A 23,711-nucleotide genomic window follows, 5' to 3' on the forward strand; every position below is an offset into this window, starting at 1 on the left:
GTTTGCTTGGTCACAACAGGAAGTGTTATATGACTGCTATCCTTTGTAGTGGCAACAGGGTAATGGCCGCCATTTTGAGGAAGTGTTTTGAGTTGGCTAGGGAACAATGCCTACGAGAAGGAGATGTCGTCTCGCAGGTAAGGACTGGGTCGGGGAAGATGGACGAGGAGATAATGCCATATGAAGCGCTGAGGAATATTGTTTAAGGAGTCAAACGTGACCAGAAGCTACAAGCGTGCCTGTGAGCATGTTAAATTAGACCTGTAGCCTTTCAATTCATTTCCACCGCACATCACTGTTGCACCTGACGCAGGGTGAGCCCTTTAAAATCTAACGCCTCCAGCTAAAGTTCGTGAGGTTTGGCAGCTTGGCCCAGAATACTTTTTCACTCAGCATAAGTCGGCAATGTTGCATTTTGGTAGCCTCTGCTTAGCTTCGAAAAACCTGTTCCACCTCCCCCATCCAACTCATCAAAATAGCCGCATTTTCCAGGCAGGGGCCTATAGCTATCAGCAGTGCAGCAGGTGCAGTGGCTCCGGAGCACCAGAGTGTGACGCACACTGCACCCCCCCCCCCAACACTTATTCTTGTCTTTTAGTAGCAACCAGGGAATTGACCGTCCATTTCCCTGGACTGCCTTAGTCCCATGTCACCCTTGCTATGCTGCTGTTTGTGCCGAAGGTTTGTACCATGCCTTTGTGCCAACAACAATAGTACCCCCAGGGGCACCCCGCTTTCCCCCCTCCCCCAAATTAGGTTACCCAATGACACACACGAAACAGTTGTAAGTGGGTAACAAATGCTGCAGGTTTATTACATAATTCCAAGATATGTAATGGGTGGGTTATCTTACGGGCGATCCAAGGGCAGGCAACCATCTGGGTCGCCTGCCCGCCTGATGAGCCGGGCAGCGCGGGAGCGATGCCCGCCGGTGCTGCCCTCCAGGTGATTCTTTCTATGATCACGTGCCGTTGGTAATTCTACTCACGCCCCCCCTCTCGGGGCGGAGCGTCGCATAGCAAGCCCCCGGTTGTTCAGGCCCACAACCGCCCGCAGGACTAGCGGGGCGCCGACACGGCTTCCGGGACCTCCCATGAGGCTCCTCGTTTTGGCTCAGGCACCCCCTGTGGTGCCGCGCAGAGGTACCCTTTGTACCGGCCTGCTTCCAGATCGCCCTGTAACTCCGCCTGCAACGAAAAAGAAATCATTACAACGCTCAGAAAAAACCCCACCCATGCCTACGCCGGGTAAGCGGTAGGGAGGGAAAAGGCGAGGTGGGCGACAAAAGAGGTCGCCAGTGAGGGTGGGGGAAGGCTAAATAGCCTCCCCCTCACACCTGGGCCAGGAAGTGACACGCATTGCGCGTCACTTCCGGCCCTGCCAACGGAGGGGGGCTCCAGTCTGTGTCCCCGCCCCCCCCCCTTAGGGAGGGGGTGGGGAGGGGTGACCGGGGCCCCGGGGCCACTAAGGCGCCGACCGCCGAGTGGCCCCCTGCGGGGGCCGCGGTCAGCGGCATATTTGCGCATCAGTGTACCTGTTTGATAGCCTGCGGTGCGTGTGGGGGCTGTACAAAACATGAATAGAATCACAGAATGCCAAGGTGTGGGGGGAGACCCCTGCTGCAAGCATAGGTAACTTAGCCCATGGCTGAAACATGCGGCCATTTTCACGAATTGGCAGGCACGAGTAGGCGCAATGGCTGGCTGGAAGACTCGGCAGCTTGTCCAGCGTTGCCGAAGACTTTTAAACGGACCGGCGAGCTGGGCTGCACAGTGCTTATCTGTGTGTATGAGGGCGCGGTCCTGCTCGAATGTATGCACCTTAAGGGGAAAGTGACGAGTGGAAACATGCCTTCACAGAGCTTCACCGGCGCATACAACGCCCCTTTAAGTCCGAGCAGATTCAGACAGGCCCCTTTACCGACTCTGGGTTTTTCCTGGAAATGCGTATGGAATGCAGTAGGCCTCAAGTGAATTCGACCTGAGGTGAAATTCGATGTGGCTCGCGTCAACAAGTGTGAAAACCTTCTCTTGTTTCTATTCCAAGGTGCGTTTTCTATGAAATTCCACGAGTAAGCAATGGCATGACTCTTTATAAATGAAATGCATGCAGGGGTGCACGCCCTCCTGTCAGAGGGACGTAGTCAAGGCACTGTGTGATCTGAGGCCCTGCTGTGGGGTAGGGTCAGTATCTACGGCACTCTGGGGCTCTTGCCCTGCTGTGGGTTGAGGCTGGCATTGAAGGACACCCTCTGTGCTGAGCTCCTGCTCTGTGATGGCGAAGGTGGCCGAGTTTACCATGTGTGTGTTTAGGTCCTGCTCTGGGACGGAGTTGGGGTGGGGTCAGAGGAAACTCTGTAGGTTTATTATGGCTTCCTCTGGGGTGGGGTTGAAGTTAGAGGGTCTCGTGTCAGCAGATATTTGGGGCTCAGGTCTTTCTCTTGAGGGGGTGATGGTGCCAGGTGGCACAGTGGGCATAGCTTCTCCACAGGTCACTGGCCGCCCCAGACAGGGCCCCTGCTTACTGGAGGCGCCTATGTGGGATAGTGGGGCTTCCCCTGGACTCTGACCCCTGGCACGGGAGGATAGTTGGAGCAGCGCCCCCCTCCAGCCCTCGTTCTGCGGCACCTCCTGCCCTCCCGTCCCCGGTGCTCCGCGGCCACGCTCCTGCTGAGACCGGGAGGCTGGGAGCTGAGTTCCAGAGCTGGGTGGATCCCCGCAGCCCGAGGGCGGCTAGGAGGAGCTTCGTGCTGCAATCACAGCCTGACACTGGCCCGAGCTATGCTCGAGCATCCAGCCCGACAGGACGATTCTGACAGGGAGGACGCCACCCTCCGGTGCAGCAGCAGAGACCACGGGATCCGAGAACCCACCCATGTGTGCAGCGCAGCAGGATCCGGGGATCGGCGCCTCCCTAGGAATCTGAGGACCGGCAACTCCCCTGTGCAGCACACCGGCGCTCCCCGCAGCCTGCCCGTCCTGTCTGCATAAAGGCGTAGTCCTGGCGATTTGGGGAGGATATATAGATCCCAGAGCCCGGAGAGACACCTGCTTGTCCCAGGAGGACCAGGCTTTCTGTCCCCCTCAGCAGAAACCCGCGGCATGTAGGGACGAGCGCCCCTTTATACAAATACCCGGTGGAAACCAAGGACGGACACTGCCCCCTGTCGGCAAGTATCTGAATGAAAGACGGGGCAGCCCAGGAGTCCACCGACGGACAAGACACCGACCGGTCCTGGGGCGAGGAAGAAAGAGGAGTGACTGCGTCTGGACTGGTCAAGCAGAAACTTTGGTCAAGCAGAAACTTCTAATTAACTGAACTGGTTTAGGAGCATCCGGGCTTGTTTTACAAATTCTTCATTACTTCCCGCGGGGCATCATGGAGTCCAAAGGCTACATGGCTGATATTAAAAGTAAGTGTGTTTTTTTCCTGTTACCACGCGTTTCCGAACAGTTGATCGAGGTTCGGAGATTTCTGCCGCCAGACAGGGGCTTAGCTAGTGGTGCAGTAGAAACTGCCCCCGTGGGCGCGGTGGCCCCCAAAGCAGGGGTGCAATACAGGCCCCTACTGCTCGGGGTGGGGAGGGGGAATCTTCAGGGGTCCCTAAACACTTCACGCGGTCCCTATTCAGCCCAAGACCGATGTACACCTGTGTGCTATGAGGCTGAGGGGCCCCTCTGCACATCCGGGGGGCGGAGGGCTTGACACTGGCCCAAAGCACCCCAATCATAGATGTTCTGCACTACCAAAGCAGAGAATGGGGGGCGTTTGCCTCGCTTGCGTTATGCCCCATTGCATCCACATTGCCCCGCCGCCACTGGAGTTTTTACACAGATGACAAACTCAGACACTTCAAGTTGTTCCAGGTTAGAAGTTAGTTACACCTAATGCTGTGTTTTCTGTGCCTTGTTTCACCTCTAGTTTTGCTTTTGACATTATAAATGCTCATTGAGTAAATACATGGTAGTTGTTCCTTCCTTTTGAACAATGCTAGAATTTCGGATAAATTCAAAAATAAGCACTGGCTTTTTTTTTTTAATCCTCTGGATTTCTGTCAGTGGTGTAAACCAGAGTCGGGTTGGGAACAAAAATGGATCCGCCCCACCCCAGAACGTGGCCTCCACTTGCGGATTGTGACCTTGCGTAAAGCATTATTACTTTGTTAGTATCGGGCGACTTTTGTAAGATCATTGTGGTAAATAAAGCATGTTATACCCTGCAGTGCCAGGAACATTGTAAAGGAATGAACGCTCCACCGCATCTCACCCTCTGGTCCACTGAGGTCCACCCTTAGGTCCATGGGCCTCCCTTTGCACCAGCCAACCCTCATATTACAATAAAACGAGAACCCTCCGTTGATAGGCTATTCCTTCCTACCCATCCGTCACGTGATCGGCGTCTGAAGCACCGCCTCTTGCATTCTTCCTTCAACCATGTATTAAAAAGGTCGGACCATTCATTAAAACAAAAGTGGTGTAAAGAGGTTCACACACTGGCTAAAGAAGTCAGAGCAGCCATTGCAGGTGGGATGGGGACATTATCCGAGGCCCAGGGCACTGCAGGAGCGGCCCGTGCAGGTAAGAGCGGTAGGGCGGATGGGGGGAGAGACAGACGGTGACAAGGGAAAATTATGGATTTATTTATTTTTCCCCAGTCGTTGTCTGTCGAATCCCCCCACCCGGCCCACCGCTCTGACCTGCACGGGCCGCTCCTGGTGCACTGTACAGGCTGCAGCAATGCTAGCTTGCCCGCTGAACAAAAGCAGAATGCCCTCCATGCCCCCCACCACCACCCCTGCGAGGTGAGCGCGAACTTTTCCGCTCATAAGCCGCAACTCCTGAGGAGAAGCCTCCCTGTCAGGCCTTAAGGCCAGGGTAAGAGGAGGCACAGTGCCTGGCCCATTGGCAACCTATGTGTGGCAATGGGCGGGCGGACACACTTATCGTCGGTGCTAGGCTGTGGAGGGGCTGCTGCAGCCCAGGATAACATAAACATAATGTGTATTTGTAAAGTGCACGTTCACCCCAACTGAAGTATCTTGGCGCTGAATAACAGATGTTTATTGTTACCCAACTCAATGGTACTCATTTTATCGACCTCAGATGAATAATGGGCTGAGTGGATCTGCACCTCTGACCATGAGGATGAGCACAGGCCCCTGCAGTGGATGCATTAGTCCACTGAGCCACCAGGCCCGGCTGGTGTTAAGTTAAATGCAGCAATATGTGGGTTCAGTGGGCTCCTTAGGCCTCTGGGTCCCGGTGCCTCTGCACCTGCTGCACCATTGGAATCTACGCCCCTGATTTCTATTCTTCCAGGCAGAAGTGCCCAGAGACCATTTGCTTCCCAGAGCAGAGCCACGCAAACCTATTCTATCTTTCATTTGTTCATTATTTGTTTAGTGGACCATTCACAAAGCATGACATCAAGACGGGAAAGCAGTACAAAAGGGGGTGGTGATGGACGGAGCATCAGAACCAATCAAACACTCACACCCAGTCAACAGATCTGGGTTTGATCCATCACCGTTCTTTAGCCCACTCTGCCACCCCAGTTCAGAAATGGCCATATGCAAATCAGTCTGACCCTGTGCCTCATGGGAACAGTCCAGCCCGAACTGCCAAGCCATGTCTTCCCTGGACCGGAAACAAGCTTCCTAGGACCGGTTTCTGGCATTTCAGCCGTCTTCAGCCAGGCTTGCTTGAATCCAGTGGCAAAGTGAGCGAGGGACTCAACGTCTGAGCATACCCTGCCAACTTATGGCGAACAAAGCGGTACAAAAGGGGGTGGTGATGGACGGAGCATCAGAACCAATCAAACACTCACACCCAGTCAACAGATCTGGGTTTGATCCATCACCGTTCTTTAGCCCACTCTGCCACCCCAGGTCAGATGGATTTAGGCCCAGATCTCTGTACTGGGGTGAATGTATGACATTGTTCTGCATTCTGTCCATCAACTGTTGTTTTTGTATTTGTCACCCCGAGTGAGACGGGTATGCTCAGACGTGAGTCCCGTGCTCTCCATGCCACTGGAATCAAGCTATCCTGGCTGAAGAGGGGTGAGACCCCGAAACCTGTCCTAGGATGCTTGGTTCCAGTCCAGGGAGGACCTGGCTTGGCAGTTCGGGCTGGACTGTTCCCATGAGGCACAGGGTCATGACTGATTTGCATATGTCTGGGTTCAAACTGGAATGGCATGGTGAGCAAAAAAATGATGGATTTAGGCCCAGATCTCTGTACTGGGGTGAATGTATGACATTGTTCTGCATTCTGTCCATCAACTGTTGTTTTTGTATTTGTCACCCCGAGTGGGACGGGTATGCTCAGACATGAGTCCCGTGCTCTCCATACTACTGGAATCAAGCTATCCTGGCTGAAGTGGGGTGAGACCCCGAAACCTGTCCTAGGATGCTTGGTTCCAGTCCAGGGAGTACCTGGCTTGGCAGTTCGGGCTGGACTGCTCCCATGAGGCACAGGGTCATGACTGATTTGCATATGGCTGGGTTCAAACTGGAATGGCATGGTGAGCAAAAAAATGATGGATTTAGGCCCAGATCTCTGTACTGGGGTGAATGTATGACATTGTTCTGCATTCTGTCCATCAACTGTTGTTTTTGCATTTGTCACCCTCGAGTGGGACGGGTATGCCCAGACGTGGGTCCCCTGCTCTCCATGCCACTGGAATCAAGCTATCCTGGCTGAAGAGGGGTGAACCCCCGAAACCGGTCCTAGGATGCTTGGTTCCAGTCCGGGGAGGACCTGGCTTGGCAGTTCGGGCTGGACTGTTCCCATGAGGCACAGGGTCATGACTGATTTGCATATGGCTGGTTTCAAACTGGAATGGCATGGTGAGCAAAAAAACGATGGATTTAGGCCCAGATCTCTGTACTGGGGTGAATGTATGACATTGTTCTGCATTCTGCCCATCAACTGTTGTTTTTGCATTTGTCACCCCGAGTGGGACGGGTATGCTCAGACGTGAGTCCCGTGCTCCCCATGCCACTGGAATCAAGCTATCCTGGCTGAAGAGGGGTGAAACCCAGAAACCGGTCCTAGGATGCTTGGTTCCAGTCCAGGGAGGACCTGGCTTGGCAGTTCGGGCTGGACTGTTCCCATGAGGCACAGGGTCATGACTGATTTGCATATGGCTGGGTTCAAACTAGAATGGCATGGTGAGCAAAAAAACGATGGATTTAGGCCCAGATCTCTGTACTGGGGTGAATGTATGAAATTGTTCTGCATTCTGTCCATCAACTGTTTTTTTTGCATTTGTCACCCCGAGTGGGACGGGTATGCTCAGACGTGAGTCCCGTGCTCTCCATGCCACTGGAATAAAGCTATCCTGGCTGAAGAGGGGTGAACCCCCGAAACCGGTCCTAGGATGCTTGGTTCCAGTCCAGGGAGGACCTGGCTTGGCAGTTCGAGCTGGACTGTTCCCATGAGGCACAGGGTCATGACTGATGTGCATATGGCTGGGTTCAAACTGGAATGGCATGGTGAGCAAAAAAAACGATGGATTTAGACCCAGGTCTCTGTACTGGGGTGAATGTATGACATTGTTCTGCATTCAGTCCATCAACTGTTGTTTTTGCATCAAGAAGGGAAAGCCAGGGTGGCTACTGGGAACTCCCGCTTGCCCTTTGCTACCCCTTGAACTACCTTTGCTACCTCTGTTCTCAGGGGCCATGAAGGCAGCAGAAATAACACACAGTAACAGACAGTAAATCGGTCTTTAAGAGCACCATCCATTTTATGTAGTTCCCCCTTCTTAACTTCTCCACTGCAAATTAGAAGCTCTTGACAGCTAAGGGTAGGGTAAGGGGTCAACCCATTGTTGCTACCGGGTGTCAATAGAGGCGTGGTGTCACTCCTGCTTCAAATGGCATTTTTGTGAATGGACGTTCATGATGAAAGGTGTTGTTACTCATATAGTGTGCAGAGGCAGTCCAGAAATTCTAGGATAGGCAGGTAAATCGAGAATAAGAAGAAGGAGTGCTTGTTTTGCATAGAAAGGTATGGTTCTGTAGGAAGGGCAGCTGACACAATAATCTGGGCTTGTGTAGCATCGTGGCCACAGGCGTGGGTCCCAGAAGGGCAGTTTCTTTCTTTTCATCCCTTTAAGTCTGATAAAAATGAGTACCACTGAGTGGGGTAACATTATCCTATAACAGTGCTTTGAAACTACAGAGTATGTAGGAGGTGCTACATAAAAGGCAATATTGCTGTTAACCTGCGCGTAGTCGTGGTTTTAAGTCAGATGATTGAAGGCTTTGAAGCGCCATGTGAAAGTGTAGCAAGCTACTCCATGGAGTCCAGCATTAGTTTGTAGTGTTAGTTGTAAATGTTGTCATTAGTGGTATATATTATTCAGCATTATTAGATATACTGATTAGTTGTATGCAGGTTCCGCTCTAGAGGAAAGTTAGTTAATTGTTGTCATTGAAGCATGCGTTTTAGTTGTGCACCCATCTGCATTTCTAATTGTGTCTCTGTGCTTAAAGGGAATGGAGGAGGGGTGTACTGTTCTGTTGTATGGCTGGCCTACTACACTTTGTTATTGGCAGTAGTGTTGTTAGAGATTACCGTTCCATGTATTTAGCGTTATGCTTCTGTAGGCTGGGTCAGTGAGTCTGGTGAAGAGCTCATGAGAATTTAAGCCCTAATTACTATGGCCGTCGGTCGGCCCGCCATCGCATCGGGTAGGAGACCATCCGACAATGAGTCAGCGGTCCCATTGCCCTATTACGATGAGACCCCCAGCAAGGCGGTCTGAAAGTGCTTTTTTCTACTGCGCTTGTGCTGCGGCCAGGAAAAGGGCCGCAGCACAAGCAGCAGTAGAAAAAAGCACTTTGTGCACATCCATGCCCTGTGCACCAGGCACCACACACAGGGCATGGATGTGTGGGGGGGGCACTACATGTGCCCCCAGGCCTCTTAGGAGTGGTCCATTGAAGAGATACGATTCCGACCACCGTCCAGATGGGATCATGGATCCTGTCAGAGGCGGCGGTCTTTCCCTCTGTGACCACTGCAGTACAACTGTCTGGGATGTAATGAGGCAGTCAAACTGATGGCCTGGATGTTGGTGGGACTGCGACCGAAAGCCTGTCAGTGGCAGTCCCACCGACATCAGGCAAACAGTATAGGACAGAAGGAGACATGCATGCAGTTAGTAGCTACACATATTAAGCCTATAATACCAGTCATGCACATTTGAGTGATGGCTCACATGCTGCGTCATGTCAAAGAGTACACGAAGATGGTTGTGCCATGGCCATTTAACAATTAACTTTCATTTCTCATTACAAGTATGGGCTTAAAGCAGCTATTGGTTCAAGACCCTGGACTAGGGGCAACATTACTTACACCATGAGCCACATTACAGCCTAGCAATGATGGTGCCACAATGCTCCCGCCATGTTTGGGCAGCTAACCCCAGGGATGGCAGACCTGAGTTCCTGCACTGGCGGGATGGCAGACCTGCGTTCCTACAATGGCGGGATGGCAGAGCTGCATTCCTATGCTGGAGGGATGGCAGACCTGAGTTCCTATGCTGGCGGGATGGCAGACCTGCGTTCCTATGCTGGCGGGATGGCAGACCTGAGTTCCTACACTGGCGGGATGGCAGACCTGCGTTCCTACACTGGCGGGATGGCAGACCTGAGTTCCTGCACTGGCGGGATGGCAGACCTGAGTTCCTGCACTGGCGGGATGGCAGACCTGCGTTCCTACACTGGCGGGATGGCAGACCTGAGTTCCTACACTGGCGGGATGGCAGACCTGCGTTCCTATACTGGTGGGATGGCAGACCTGAGTTCCTACACTGGCGGGATGGCAGACCTGCGTTCCTATGCTGGCGGGATGGCAGACCTGCGTTCCAACACTTGCGGGATGGCAGACCTGAGTTCGACCTGCGTTCCTACACTGGCGGGATGGCAGACCTGCGTTCCTACACTGGCGGGATGGCAGACCTGCGTTCCTATGCTGGCGGGATGGCAGACCTGAGTTCCTGCACTGGCGGGATGGCAGACCTGCGTTCCTACACTGGCGGGATGGCAGACCTGCGTTCCTATGCTGGCGGGATGGCAGACCTGCGTTCCTACACTGGCGGGATGGCAGACCTGCGTTCCTACATTGGTGGGATGGCAGAGCTGCGTTCCTATGCTGGCGGGATGGCAGACCTGCGTTCCTATGCTGGCGGGATGGCAGACCTGCGTTCCTACACTGGCGGGATGGCAGACCTGCGTTCCTATATTGGCGGGATGGCAGACCTGCGTTCCTACACTGGCGGCATGGCAGACCTGCGTTCCTACACTGGCGGGAGGGCAGACCTGCGTTCCTATGCTGGCGGGATGGCAGACCTGCGTTCCTACATTGGTGGGATGGCAGACCTGCGTTCCTACACTGGCGGGATGGCAGACCTGCGTTCCTATGCTGGCGGGATGGCAGACATGCGTTCCTACACTGGCGGGATGGCAGACCTGCGTTCCTACATTGGTGGGATGGCAGTGCTGCGTTCCTATGCTGGCGGGATGGCAGACCTGAGTTCCTGCACCAGCGCCTCTGGCTGCTCTGTGCCTACTTACAATGAACCCTCTCTGTATAACAATAATGAGTTGTTGTGTCTGTCCTCTGATGAGTCTCAGATCATCTGACTTCTGTGTACTCTGGAGAACCAGTTCCTGTACCCATCTAGCCTGACATCAGGCCCATTCCCAATGCTCCTACCGGGGCATTCACCGGTTGACCTGGCCTCTTCCAGCACAGCTCCTCCAGCACAGCTCCGCACACAGCTCAGGCTGCAGACTGTGGACCGCACGCACACAGGACCAGCCCCATCTACCTGCACAGACAGCGGTAGACGTGCGACAGCTTCTCCCCCATGGTCGCACTTGTCCCAGGTGTCTCATCGCACCATTGAAGGCAACATCGCCTTCGGCATCTTCCTAAAACCCTTGGAATCAGGGCATCTCTGTGCCCTATCAGAACACATTCATCCACAGGCACAAGTTAAGGGCACAAGGGGAAGGTTAGGCTAACTAAGCAGCCAGTTCGAAACCACAGGAGTTTTCATACAGAAATGAGCAAATGGATGCAACAAAATACTGAAACGCTACCGCCTACCTATCCCTGCCAAACCTGCTATGAAAACCAGGACTAGACAGTTCAAGGGAAGGGGTATATTGCAAGTAGTTCCATTTAAATCTATAAAAACAATTGGCTTGTTAAGAGAGTGAAAATGATTCTAGAAAATAGGAGCCCATGAAATGAGACAATTTCTGCTCCATGGTGTTTTTCAACATATTTTAGCGTTTATTGCATTTGCCATATAATCCAACATCTATCTGCTGCATTATTTACAGACTTAAATAAAAACATATTTGTAGGTGAAACAGAACACAGGTACGTTAAAAAGCACTATGTGTGGCACTGTGCAGCGACAGAGCCCTTGCGAGCATTAACTAGTCACAATTCATACGATGATTGTTGTAGTCAGGAGTTAAACTGGTCATTTGTGTCCCAGAAAGTAGTATAGAGTGTTAGAATGACAACAAGTGAACATAAAGCATTGTGTTATACTGCATCATTTAACTATACTTTCTGCTTAAGTTAGTGAACCGTGTGACACATAACTAATCTTAAATTGGTGCATTATTCCATTTGCCCTGGCTATAGTATATAAATCACGCGAAGGTATATTTTTTTAGGGATAAAGTGTTATTATAATTAGGGCTCCCGGTCTTATGGTATTTATTTTTTTAACATTTCCGTCTGTATTTATCCATATTTATTTTTTGGCCATCTTATTGGTATTTATCCGTATTTATTTTGTGTTTCAAGAATAGATGTAGCTGTAAAATGGTATATTTCTGCGATTATATAACTATTCGAGGTGCACTCAAACTTGAATGTCTGTCACGATTTAGCACACTAAGCAGCCACGTATAACAAAAGACTACACTCACAGGTACACATTAACATAATACTACAAATTTATGTCAACATATGCTTCCATTCAATGAAATCTCATCCTGTATTTTAACCCTCCAAGCTGTCTGCCTGCTAAGCTGTTGCCTAGAATTCATGAAAGACAGCATTGAGAGTTTCTCACAAGAAGCACCTTTTTCAGTATTTTTCTGCTTCAAAAAATAAATACAGGCAGGAAACGCATTGTTTTCTGTCTGTATTTATCTGTAAAAATCAGTAAAAACGAAAAACCGGAAGCCTTAATTATAATACACTTAATAGGATTCACACCTGTGTTATATTACTTACTAGGTGTTCGTTACTTAACTAAATGTTGATAACTGTAGCAATCCCATGTGTAGAGCATCTTTAACTTTTTAACACTTCCCAGAATTCGCAGGGCTGGGACGCCTCGGTACTAAGTGTCCATTTTCTTCACATTTGTAACACAAGTGAAACCGCCCTGCCTGTCGACGCTGCTGATTTCCTCTCCTGAATCCTCTTGTCTCGCGGCTCCTCTGGAACTTCTGAACCAGTTAAATTCGGCTTGATTGGCCTTCTGTTTCATCTCAGGTCAAAAGACGTAGAGGGTTTTCTTGGGTTGCTTTATATAGCGCTACCTTGACCCAAAGGTATCAGAGCGCTTTACATGAACACCACATGCGTTACAAACGGACACTTGCATTTTGGTAGGCACCGGAAGATTAAGTGATTTTCCCAGAATCACAAGATGTTGAGCGTCCCTGCCGAGACTCGAACCTGGTTCCCCAGCTTCTCTGTACTGGGGCGAATGTATGACATTGTTCTGTATTCTGTCCATCAACTGTTGTTTTTGCATTTGTCACCCCGAGTGTGCCAGGTATGCCCAGCCGTGGGTTCCGTGCTCTCCATGCCACTGGAATCAAGCTATCCTAGCTGAAGAGGGGTGAAACTCCGAAACCGGTCCTAGGATGCTTGTTTCCAGTCCAGGGAGGTCCTGGCTTGGCAGTTTGGGCTGGACTGTTCCAATGAGACACAGGGCAAGACTGATTTGCATATGGCTGGGTTCAAACTGGAATGGCATGGTGAGCAAAAAAACAATGGATTTAGGCCCGACCTCTGTACTGGGGTGAATGCATGACATTGTTCTGCATTCTGTCCATCAACTGTTGTTTTTGCGCTTTAAATCTTACAAACGGACACATTCATTTGGGTAGGCATGGGGAGATGAAGTGATTTGCCCGGAATCACAAGATGTTGAGCGTCCCTGCTGAGACTCGAACCTGGTTCCCCAGCTTTGAGGTCGGCCACTTTAGCCTTTAGGCCAAAGAAAACACCTGCTGTGGCTCCTCAAGGACATTCTTGATGGTTCTTCTCTATGGCTGGGGGTGAGTGCTTCCTTCATGTGAGATGTTGCTGGATTCTGTTGGATCCCTACAGGGAATCTGATGGCTTACTGGATCGTTCCTCCTCTTAGATCTGACAGAAATGTTTATTGATGCTCCAAGTATTGTTTCTCCTTTCCTCCAGCCAGTGAAGATTCACTTGGCCTTCACGTGGGTGTCGTGGCTTAAGCTCATGATGTTTCTAGAAACTAAAATACCCTAGATCTTTTTTCCCTAGAAGTACAGATCCATTCTCCTTCCATTTGGAGACCCCAGTTTAGCCTGACATTTTTTTAGTTTTAAGGTTAGATTTATTATAATTTACTGATTAAAAAACCCAATATAACACAGCACCCACAGATGCAGGAAACCGTACTGGTCAATGAACCCCACCAAACCCTATTTTTGGTCGGTCAGCCTGTGGTCTGAGGCAATAACACCAGAGCAACACACTCACAAAGGAGATGGTGCACCTGCCCACCTCCATCATCCTGTGTCCACCTCTGGCAAGAAGAGATGAGTCCAACGGCAGCAACTGATTGGACGAAGGTATGTCTGCGTCAGATACGCAAACATGGCACACATTGTGGGATACCTGTCATTACCAAGGGAACCAGAGTGGCTGTGTACATTTTGGGTCCTGGTTCCCATAGAGCTGAAATATAACTACACCCAAATGCAAGTAGCATTGATTCGATACCCCAAAAGACACAGAGGTTGATTAAGAGTGCCATGTAGTTCCTGACGGGGCTGATAATAGAGTTACCAGCCCCCTTGGAATTTAGAAGGTTGCAGTAAATACGTGGATCTTGTGCTGTTAACTCAGAGATGTTTCGCTAAAGTAATGAACATCTCTTGGTGACATTTCAGGGAGTAATAAAGACTAACCAGGGTATTCAGGGCCTGTGATTACTTAAAGAATACTTAGGACCCCACACATAATATCCGCTAACTTAGCCCTCATAGTTACAGATGCCGCTGATATCTGTAACCTTGGGAGGGTGTGAGAGAGGAGTTAAGGGATGAGGGCAGGAGACTTAATGAAGCTGGCACTAGTGTTCCCATGGTGAGACCAGGGTATTACTCTGAATCTTAGTGGCCAGTTGCCTCTGTATATACGCCAGCCTTTGAGCCAGGTATGTAGGTTCACCTTTTGACATTGAGAGGCTCTGTGTACCACCACAGTGGAAAGACAGAACCATAGGCCAAAAAACCGACTGTGTGTCTCCCCTAAAGGAGAAGGGATCATACACCAGGACTGAAGAAAAGACATGCTGTTGTGGGAAACTGAAGGGGAAGGAGATGGAATGGTATAAGTAGTGAATATCGCAGGCAGAATGTCAACGGGACAGAATGTTGTGGAACAAAATATCTAAAGGTAAGCTTGTATACACATACCTTGGTGATATAGAAATAACTTCAAGGTACGTAGACATGGAGTAAAGAATAGTAAATCCTTACTACCCTCTGTGCACTTACCTCTTCGATATTTTGTCCCTCAACATTCTTGTAACGATAGTCTGTCTCGTCGATATCCAGCCTTCGATATTTCATTGTACGATCTGATGGAATCCATTGGGTGCTTAGACCCTTCTTTAATCTTCACCAGAACTAAAGGCTCAATAGTTGCCTGATATTGAGGAGCCACGAAAATCAGAGATCAAGTCACTCTGTCCAGCACAAGACCAAAGAGCAGAGTCTGTATCTCAAACCTGACCTATGATGCAGATCCATTCTACTCCAGCATGAGTGCGACAAGGAGGGAAGAGCTAAAGGAGACCTTGGGGTGACTGCTACTTCTCGGCATGTCTTTGGAAGGTGCTCTTCTGTTCCCATGGCCACCGCCTCCCTGCCTCTCTGTGGTCCACTGTCCTCCCTTGTTGATCTCCCGCCAAGCCATCTGCTGAATGTGAACGTCTGCTGTTGCACAGTGTCCTGATTCAGATTACACACCCTCCCTGAACTATCACCATCAGTGGACATCCTGTGCTGAACAAGTGTCTATGCAAGCCTTTGTAGACTGAGTTTGCATAGCGCAAACCCAGACACAAGGCAAGAGAGCACTATACAAGGTCAAAGGCAGTCGCACAGTCAAAAGGCGATTTTAAGGTAAGCTAGATTCAAAGAGCAGATGTAGACTGTTAGTTTGTCGTATTGCGTTGTTCTTTAAAGAGGTGCGCCTTCAGCTCTTTAATAAATTGGAGCGGGGTTGGGGCAGTCCTGATGGATAAAAGGATGTTGTTCCAGATCCTGGGTGCATAAACAGAAAAGGGCCCAGTCCTGGTTGTCGTTTTTGAGACTTTTTCATCTCCACTCTGATGATGTCCTGGCTGTGGGTATGTCAGGAGCCCCCGGGGGGTGGTGAGCTTATCAGCCAGATAGGTGGGCTGATAGTCATAGATGATGGCTTTGTAATGACGGAGCTGATTTTGAAGATGGTGAGGGCTGGTGAGGGGAGCCAGTGGAGAGTCATCAGGGTGGGGGTGATGTGGGGTGTGGATCTACTTCTTCAGGACCTTGATAAGACTTGCTGTAGTTTGTAGGTTGCCCATAAGATAGGCCAGTGTGGAGAACAGGAAGCTGCAGAGCAGGGTATTGCTCCCATCCAGATGAAGGCATATGAGGGTTTAGACAGAAATTCTGAATTCACTTTCTGGGTGAAATGGGTTCACTTTCTTCAGTCTTAGTATTCTTTGTTATATGTTCCTTAAAGGTGAGGTCACTGTTCGGAATCCGTCTGAGAAACTTGGCAATTAGCGAAAAGCGGTGTGTGAATACATGCAGGTTGATGTTGTTTGGACTAGGTGCTCCTTGATTTTCTTGGCGAAAAAGTGGACATTCTCTCTTGGTGGGTCGATGCTTCCTTTAGGTCCTGGACATCCAGGTCTGGATGGGGTGCAGGTATTGGTTGAGGTATTGGATGGCTAGACAGGAGGAGACGTTCAAGGACTGTGCAGTTGCTACAATCACATTATTTTTTAAGGCCCATTTGAGTTAGACACATCCATGTGACCCTAACTCGCCTATGACTATATCTGATTAAGAACCCTCTCATAGATGGCGATTCTCTGTGAAGACCAGCGCTTGTCACATACATCTCTTTGAGATATGTAAGCATGAGACAACTCTAGCAACTCCACTGATTCTTCTGAACTGAGAACAGGACACAGAACGATTAGGCCTCACCGCCCTCGAACCCACAAGTGTCACAATCTTTTGTGATAATGCGACGTATATAGCCGTTTTTACTCCTGAGACGGTCAGTACCCCTGAGATAGGATGTTTAACAGTATTGCTATTTCTTTTTCTATTCCATTTCACTTAAATAATAAGTACTTAGTAATAGAACTGACTGGACAACCAAAGTTTTGTGAGCTTTTTATGTGCACTGTATGTAAGTTTCAGCCTCACCCCAAGCTTCAAGAATAGGCCTTGATAGATATGCTTTGCTTCCTCCTGAAAGTCAAAGTCTAAAAAGGAGGCACTTGGCAAATCAGGGAGCTCCGAGTTGTATCCGGTTCCTGTGGTTCCAGGGACAACATGCAATAAGTGTGATAAGATCTGCCCAGTTGCCTCTGAGCACAATAGTCTTTGGAGAACTGGACTTGCAATGGGTTTCCATCAAACAGTAATGCATTTAGTGAGCGTTCATATGGATTTCTGATACCTCTCTGTATCTCGCTGTAACTTATGGAAGGAATCCTGTAGTGCAAGGGAACATATATCCGAAAAATACGTAATACGGCTATTGCCATTCAGTTCTGCTTTCCACGACCTTAGAGAGGCGGTCATGATATCCCTTGGTGACTTGGAACGGTCTCATTACTTACAGCTGTGGATACTTTATCTCTACCCATATATAGTTTTCTGTCCTATGAGCAGACATCATGATAAGCATACCTATATTGTTCTCCCGTAAAGGACTTTCATAGGCTTCAGAAAGAGCAATATCAGTAACAGTGTTAGCTCAATTATATGTGGTCTCTAGAAGTAATTAAAAGTAAACCTTAATACATTTTAAAATCTGCTCTATCTTGCTTTGAGTGACATGAAGGTAGTCTTTGAGTCTGGTGCCTTTAGTGGGTTTGGGCATTCTCCCAAGAAATCTTTTGAAATTGTGAAAAACAATTAATTTTATTTTACAGTACAGTTATCTTATTTTATTGGATAAAAGACCATATGACTTGTAAGCAGGCATGAAGAGAAATTCCTAACAGGGTACCTAGTATGTGGGAGGAGGTGAACAATTGGTCCAAGCAGGTTGAAACAATCTTTCAGGGTGAAACCCGTGGCAGAAGAGGTGGGTCTTGAGGTGTTTGCTGAAATGAAGAGATGTTGGGCTCATGGTGGAGAGGCAAAGGTAGAGAGTTCCAAAAGGGGGCACCTTAATGGTGCAGTCACCTGTCCCCGGATAGGAGGTTTACGAGACAGTGCTGGGAAGCCGCCCTTAAGCATCTGGTCAGGAATCATGGCTTCTGTTTTCTGTTGATGTACTCCAATGAGTTCTCGCTGCATTCACCTAGGATTCAATTTAGAAACAGGATGCTGATCTCCAAATAGCGTAGATGGTGCCCCTCTTTAATTCAATGGAGGTTTTGTATTTACATAACATATTCTATGCAAACCACTTGCAATTCACACCATTAGTTAGTGCTTTCTGTATAGAGTTTTAACCAATATATTGCCACTTTGTTATGTTATATGTTATGTTATGTTATAATGTATTTAAACCGCGCACAAATACTCATGAGTGTCCTGGCGCGACACTCATGAGCCAACTACGAGCCAACTGGAATAAGGATTGTTTATTGCAATGCAGGAACGGCAAATCCAGTGCATGCCAAGGAACTCTTGAATCTCTACGCAGGTAAACGTGCCCCCGTTATTCTGACATATCTCAGCCATGAGGTCTTCTGGTATGAAAATATCTTTTAGAAAGGTTTCCATATTAGTGATCGTGGTCTTCCCAACAAATGATATGCCTGGCCTCTTCATACCCCAAAAAAAGAAAGCATCTTGTGGTGGTGAATTGATTCAGTGTAGTGGAAGAACCATAATTAATAGAACAGCCGCAGGAAGCCACAAAGACAGCTGGTGGTGGTTCCTCTTTACAAAGAACTGGTGTTCAGCATAGGATTCTTTTTAACCAATAGTGGTGCTAAGAGTGGCTGCAGCTGGCAAGGACATATCCAGCTGCAGCCTCACTTCAAAAGTGCTCTGTGTCGAAACATCTAACCGCAACGTTATACACCTACCACATCGCCTGACTACTACATCATCTCCACTACATTCTGGGATATTAAATCATCAAAGGAAATTAATAAGAAAATAGTTAATGGTAATAGCTTAAAAGTAAACATGGGTAACTTAATTCTATAGATTTTCAAAGAAAGAGAGGGGAACACAACCACTACCCTGAGATAATGAACAGCTCAGTGGGAGCGATATAGTTGTTGGGGGATGTAGCCGCAAACGATAAAATAATGTATACTCCCCTGCAACAGTTCTCTATCCAGAAAGGGTGGTCAGGATGAGATTAATACAGCCAGCCCTACAGTACCCAATTATTTAAAAAAAAAAGTGGTCAAAGTAGGAATACAGTTAACTATAGAGTCTGCTTTTATCTCTAAAAAGATCTAATGATATAGGATGCAAGGGCTTGTCCAACTATATAGCACACTCTCATCCATTAGCTCTATGGCATGCCTATCACACTGAAAGCATAGCAGCAGTGCTGAGAAGTGCACTTAAGGGTTTGGATGTTTGCTTTTCTCTGTGGGGCGTGGTTGGTACAGTTCCATTATAAATGTACCTGACCCCTTTCACATAAGATGTAGTTTAGCCTGGCTGAGAAGCGCCTTTGCTGTCCCATCGACCACCTGTTGTCCCTTTTCACATGTGCCTGGAATCGGGTCCCATTAAAGATGTAATAGAAATAAACAAAAATTGCCTGGGTTTCCCAAATAAAGTGCAGCAGACCTTCTGAGAAGTGCCTGGATTGCCTCACTAAGAGCACAGCAGTCGTGCTGACAAGTACTGTACTGATTATGAAACAAGCAGTGTCAAAGCTAATAGGTGTGGGTTTAATCTGACAATGAATGCAGAAACTGGCATTCCGAAATTATTTTTTACATGCAAAAGCACATTAAATCCAGCCAGTGCTTAGTAGTGGAGGTGGTGTGGTACTGGTGGTGGAGGTGGTACTGGTGGTTGCATTGGTGGTAGTATTGGTAGAGCTAGTAGTGGTGGTGGTTTAGGTGTGGACATTAATGTCGGTATTGTGGGGTTGCTTTGGTATTGGTGGTGGTATTGGCACTGATGGGTGCATTGGTGGTTGTATTAGTGGAGCAGGTGGAATTGGCATTGGTGGTGTCTGGTGGAAGTTTTGGTGGTGGCTATGGTATATTTGGTGGCAGCGATAGTGTAATTGTTGGTGGCATTGATGGTGGTGTCGGTGGTTTTTATGGAGGTTTTGGTGTAGGTGGTATTGGAAGTGGTATGTGAAACAAACACACCATCAATTTCTTCATAGCGGTTTATTTTGAGCCAAGTACAAGTGTGCGACCAACCCTGCCAAGACAGGACAGCAACTGCCAGTCCTAGCCTCACCCATGACATAGCTACCATTCCATGTTCAATGACATCACATAGCTATAGTAGATCAGGTTGGATATAGTTACAAATATACAACAGAACTGGTAGATATAGCATTGGTGGAGGTGTTATTGTTGGTGACATCAGGGCTTTAAGTGGGATGAAAAAACTGGGGGGGGCTCTCAAAGGGGCGTGGCCAATGCAATTAAGGGCATGGCTTAAAAACACGTAAGCTAAAAATATGTGCTTAGCATAGTGTGCCGCCCGTCTGGTATTTTGCTGTTTCTGTCATTGCATCCAGATATATAATACAACAAGTAACATCATTCCTACAACAAGTCAGAACTATTGGCTTTGCCAATGGTTGTTAGTTGCATAAGATAAATAAGCAGCAACTATGGCTTGTACATAATATTGAAAAAGCTTCTACTTAAAGCCCTGCTGACACCACGACAATGTTGTTGCTCCTGAGTTTCAAAAAGAGAAGGGAAATCCAGAGAGAAAATGACTCTCTTTAAAGGATTTCCCTTCCCCTACAACGCTCACCCGGCATGACGTCATGCCGTAACCTCTTCACTACTGAGGAGTGAGCAGTGTGAGCAGCGCACATCATGTGCCTGCTGTCACTGCAGTCCGGCAAAAACTGACTACCTGTGCTAGGGCACAAAACAGAGCCGATTAGAGACCCGTTTCGAGGCCTCCTTTAAAAAACTGCCGGTGCTCAGTACCGGTGAGACCCGGCCCACTTAAAGCCCTGGGTGACATTATCATTTGTCTCGGTGGTGGCTGTATTAGTGGAGGTAGTGGCATTAGTTGTGGCGGCGGTATTGGTGATCGTGTGGTATTGGTGGCATTTTTGGTTGTGTTATTGGTGGTGTGGTAAACATAAATAAATTAGGGTCGAGGTTTTCATTTGAGTTATGACAAAAGCGTTCAAAAACGCATGCAGCACAGCAAGATATTGCTTTCTTATACAGTGATCTATGAGATAAATAATTGAATGCAGCAAAGAGTGTGACGGCTGAGTATATTTTTAAGAAGTAAAAGAGTCCATCATGCACTGTAATTCAAGCACTGCATAACAGGCAGATTAATACGCCAAGCAGCCAATAGCATGGTGACAGAGAAATACTCTTCTGGGCTGATTTAAGATGTACCAATGGTTTAAGGGTCTTACCGGAAACCCAAGGTTATGTACATTGCAAGCAATAGGGCTGTGCTGTGCATCCACACCTAAAAATGACTGCTTTACTGAGATGTGCCTAAACTGTCTCATGAAAGGTGTAGCGGCCTTGCCGCAAATTCCGAGGACTGTTGCTTTAAATATATTGCCGCTCTTATGGAAAGTTCCTCTATTGAATTTACTAATCAGTAGTAGAGTTGGTGAAAAGTGTGGTTAGGGCAGACAAGCCATGCTGACACGTGTAGCTATTATACTTTTGGGCCCAGCGAAGCCTTCCTGGAAAGTGGAAGGCTACTTTGGGTCAGCTGGGATTCTAATTTGTGGCATATACGTTACATGCTGATTTCTGCAGCAGGCACATTAACCTACTGAACTATCTCACCAAGACAGGAACCTGAGTTCTGATTGAATACATACCTCCGTAGCAGGTACATTAACCCCCAACACCCCAAAAATATTTTCCAATAAGTAGGAGTCCTTGAAACGCTTTATGCTGGAATAGTGTTAAAGTTAGGGAATTACTTACATTTTTGACTCAGTCCCACCCCAGCGAGCTACTTAAAGGATCACTGTCCTCCTGTTTGAGACTGCCATCAAGTATCGAAAATGTCTCATTATTTTACTGTAGTTTAACAAGGTTCAGTTCCTAAGCACCCCTGTATATTTGCAGGTAACGGAACTGAGACACAGGAATTTAAAACTGATTTGCTTAGGGGCACACAAAAGCCATTTGCCTACATAACATTTCAGAATTATTCTCACCACATATTTTCATACTCACTCAAAGACATCGTCACCATAGAAAGATAGACCATTTGGCTGTGTCAGTGCTATTTCCTTTCTCCCTTGCCTGTTAGTTTTCACCTGTCTAATTTATGTTTGGAGCTGGGCTTCTGTGCCAGAGCTACAAAACCATCTCTACAGCTCGGAAGGATATATAAGAAAAACACAATGTAAATTTGCAAAGCAGAAATACGGAAATATTAGTAAAGAAGCCGTCAGGTAGGTGTAGACAAAAAATAATAGGTGGCAAATAGCCAGACTTTAAAGTGGGATGAAAAAACTGGGGGGTGGGGTGGTATTTCAAAGGGGCGTGGCTGATATACGGGCGTGCCTTAAAGGCACTTTAACTAAAAACCCCTGCTTATCATAGTGCGCCGCCCGACCGGTATTTTGCTGCTTCTGTCATTGCATCCAGATATATAATACAACAACAAGCAACATTACACATACAACAAGCCAGGACTATTGGCTTTGTTAATGGTTATTAGTTGCATAAGATAAATAAGCAACAACTACGGCTTTTATGTATATAATATTGAAGATGCTTCAGTTCTGAAATGATGAGACTGTCTAAGAACTAGACCGAGTCTCTCTGAAGTTAATCAAAGGCAGTGAACTGTGGTACAGCTGCAGAATTAAGATTTATTTTTTCATCCCGAGGGTGAGAGCAAAAATGGAGAGCCCGATAGGCACAAGTCTCAGCATCTCCTTTTTAGAACTGCCGGTGCGCACCGGCAGGACCCGGCCCACTTAAAGCCCTGCAAAGAGCTCTGGTCGGGGTCAAGCAGCTTCCAGCTGAAAACTCAGGGACTGTCCCACCTCTAACATCCCACGTCAATATGCCCCAGAATACAAAGCAGGTCTGGCTCATTGGCATGCATACTGGATTTATCCATGTACATTACTTCGCCATAATGCCTAGGGTAGCGGAAGTGACACAACATTTAACAACAAATGGCATCACAAGATGGACCCAATGTCCCACCCTTACCTCTCACAACCTTCTTTTTGCTGCCAAGGGCAAAGTGTTTAAGCTACAAAAAGAAGAAAAAACCCAGACTCTTACTGCCTTGTTTACTTCCTATTCCTGCCAGTGCCATCATGACCCCTGACACCGGGGTATCAGGAAAAGTGTCAAGTCTACCAAAGCGGAAGCAAAGTGGAGTCATTGAAACCCTTGGCTACCACTATCGACGCCCATGTGTTTATGGTGAGATGGATCAGTTTGCTTTAAAACACAGTTTTCACGCTTAAACCTGCCTGCTTCCTGGGACATTTAGGGGGACCATGCATAGGCGTGGCGTAACGTAAAATGATGGTGCTCCCCTTCAGAATGTGAACAAGACCCACTTAGTCGCCTACCTCACAGATATTCAGTGGCCTTGGCTGGGTGAGGCCCCCCTCAAAAGCCTGTGTGGGGGGGTGGGGGGAGGGTTAAGGGGGTGTTCGCCGCAGGGGCTTGCGTTACGCCTCTGCGTGCACGCGGACCGAACACTTCCGGTTTCAGGACTGTAGCTGCAGCGTGAACACTGAAGCTGACCGTCCGGCAGTCGCACCGCCACCGCCACACCCTGACCCGAAGCAGAAGGCTGCACAGCAACGCTGTTTATTTGCACGCACTGATTGAAGTCTTTCAGTAGCAATCTATTATGTCATGTGTGTGGTGTGGTTTTCGCGGGCGGAATTTCAGGCCCAGGCAAGTAATGTTTTCATATTATCATCGACACTGGATTTCACAACAATCTGCCTGCCAGGGTGTAACAAAACCCCATCCCCGCCCCTTGCAAACGAAACTGCGGGGATCCTTTTCCTCTACAT

General features: G+C 48.3%; 1 protein-coding gene across 1 annotated transcript in view; it reads left to right on the forward strand.

Moving 5' to 3' along the window:
• Positions 1 to 2,700: 2,700 nt before the first annotated feature.
• The window catches only part of PLCD1 (phospholipase C delta 1), a 413,368-nt gene continuing 392,357 nt past the window's right edge, over positions 2,701 to 23,711 (forward strand). The window contains exon 1 of the mRNA XM_085628871.1: positions 2,701 to 3,412. Within this exon, the coding sequence (XP_085484997.1) occupies positions 3,379 to 3,412 (34 nt within the window). The 5' untranslated portion in view covers positions 2,701 to 3,378. The remainder of the gene's footprint in view (positions 3,413 to 23,711) is intronic.

Source organism: Triturus cristatus, chromosome 10 (genome assembly GCF_964204655.1).
Source record: "Triturus cristatus chromosome 10, aTriCri1.1, whole genome shotgun sequence".
NCBI lineage: Eukaryota > Metazoa > Chordata > Amphibia > Caudata > Salamandridae > Triturus > Triturus cristatus.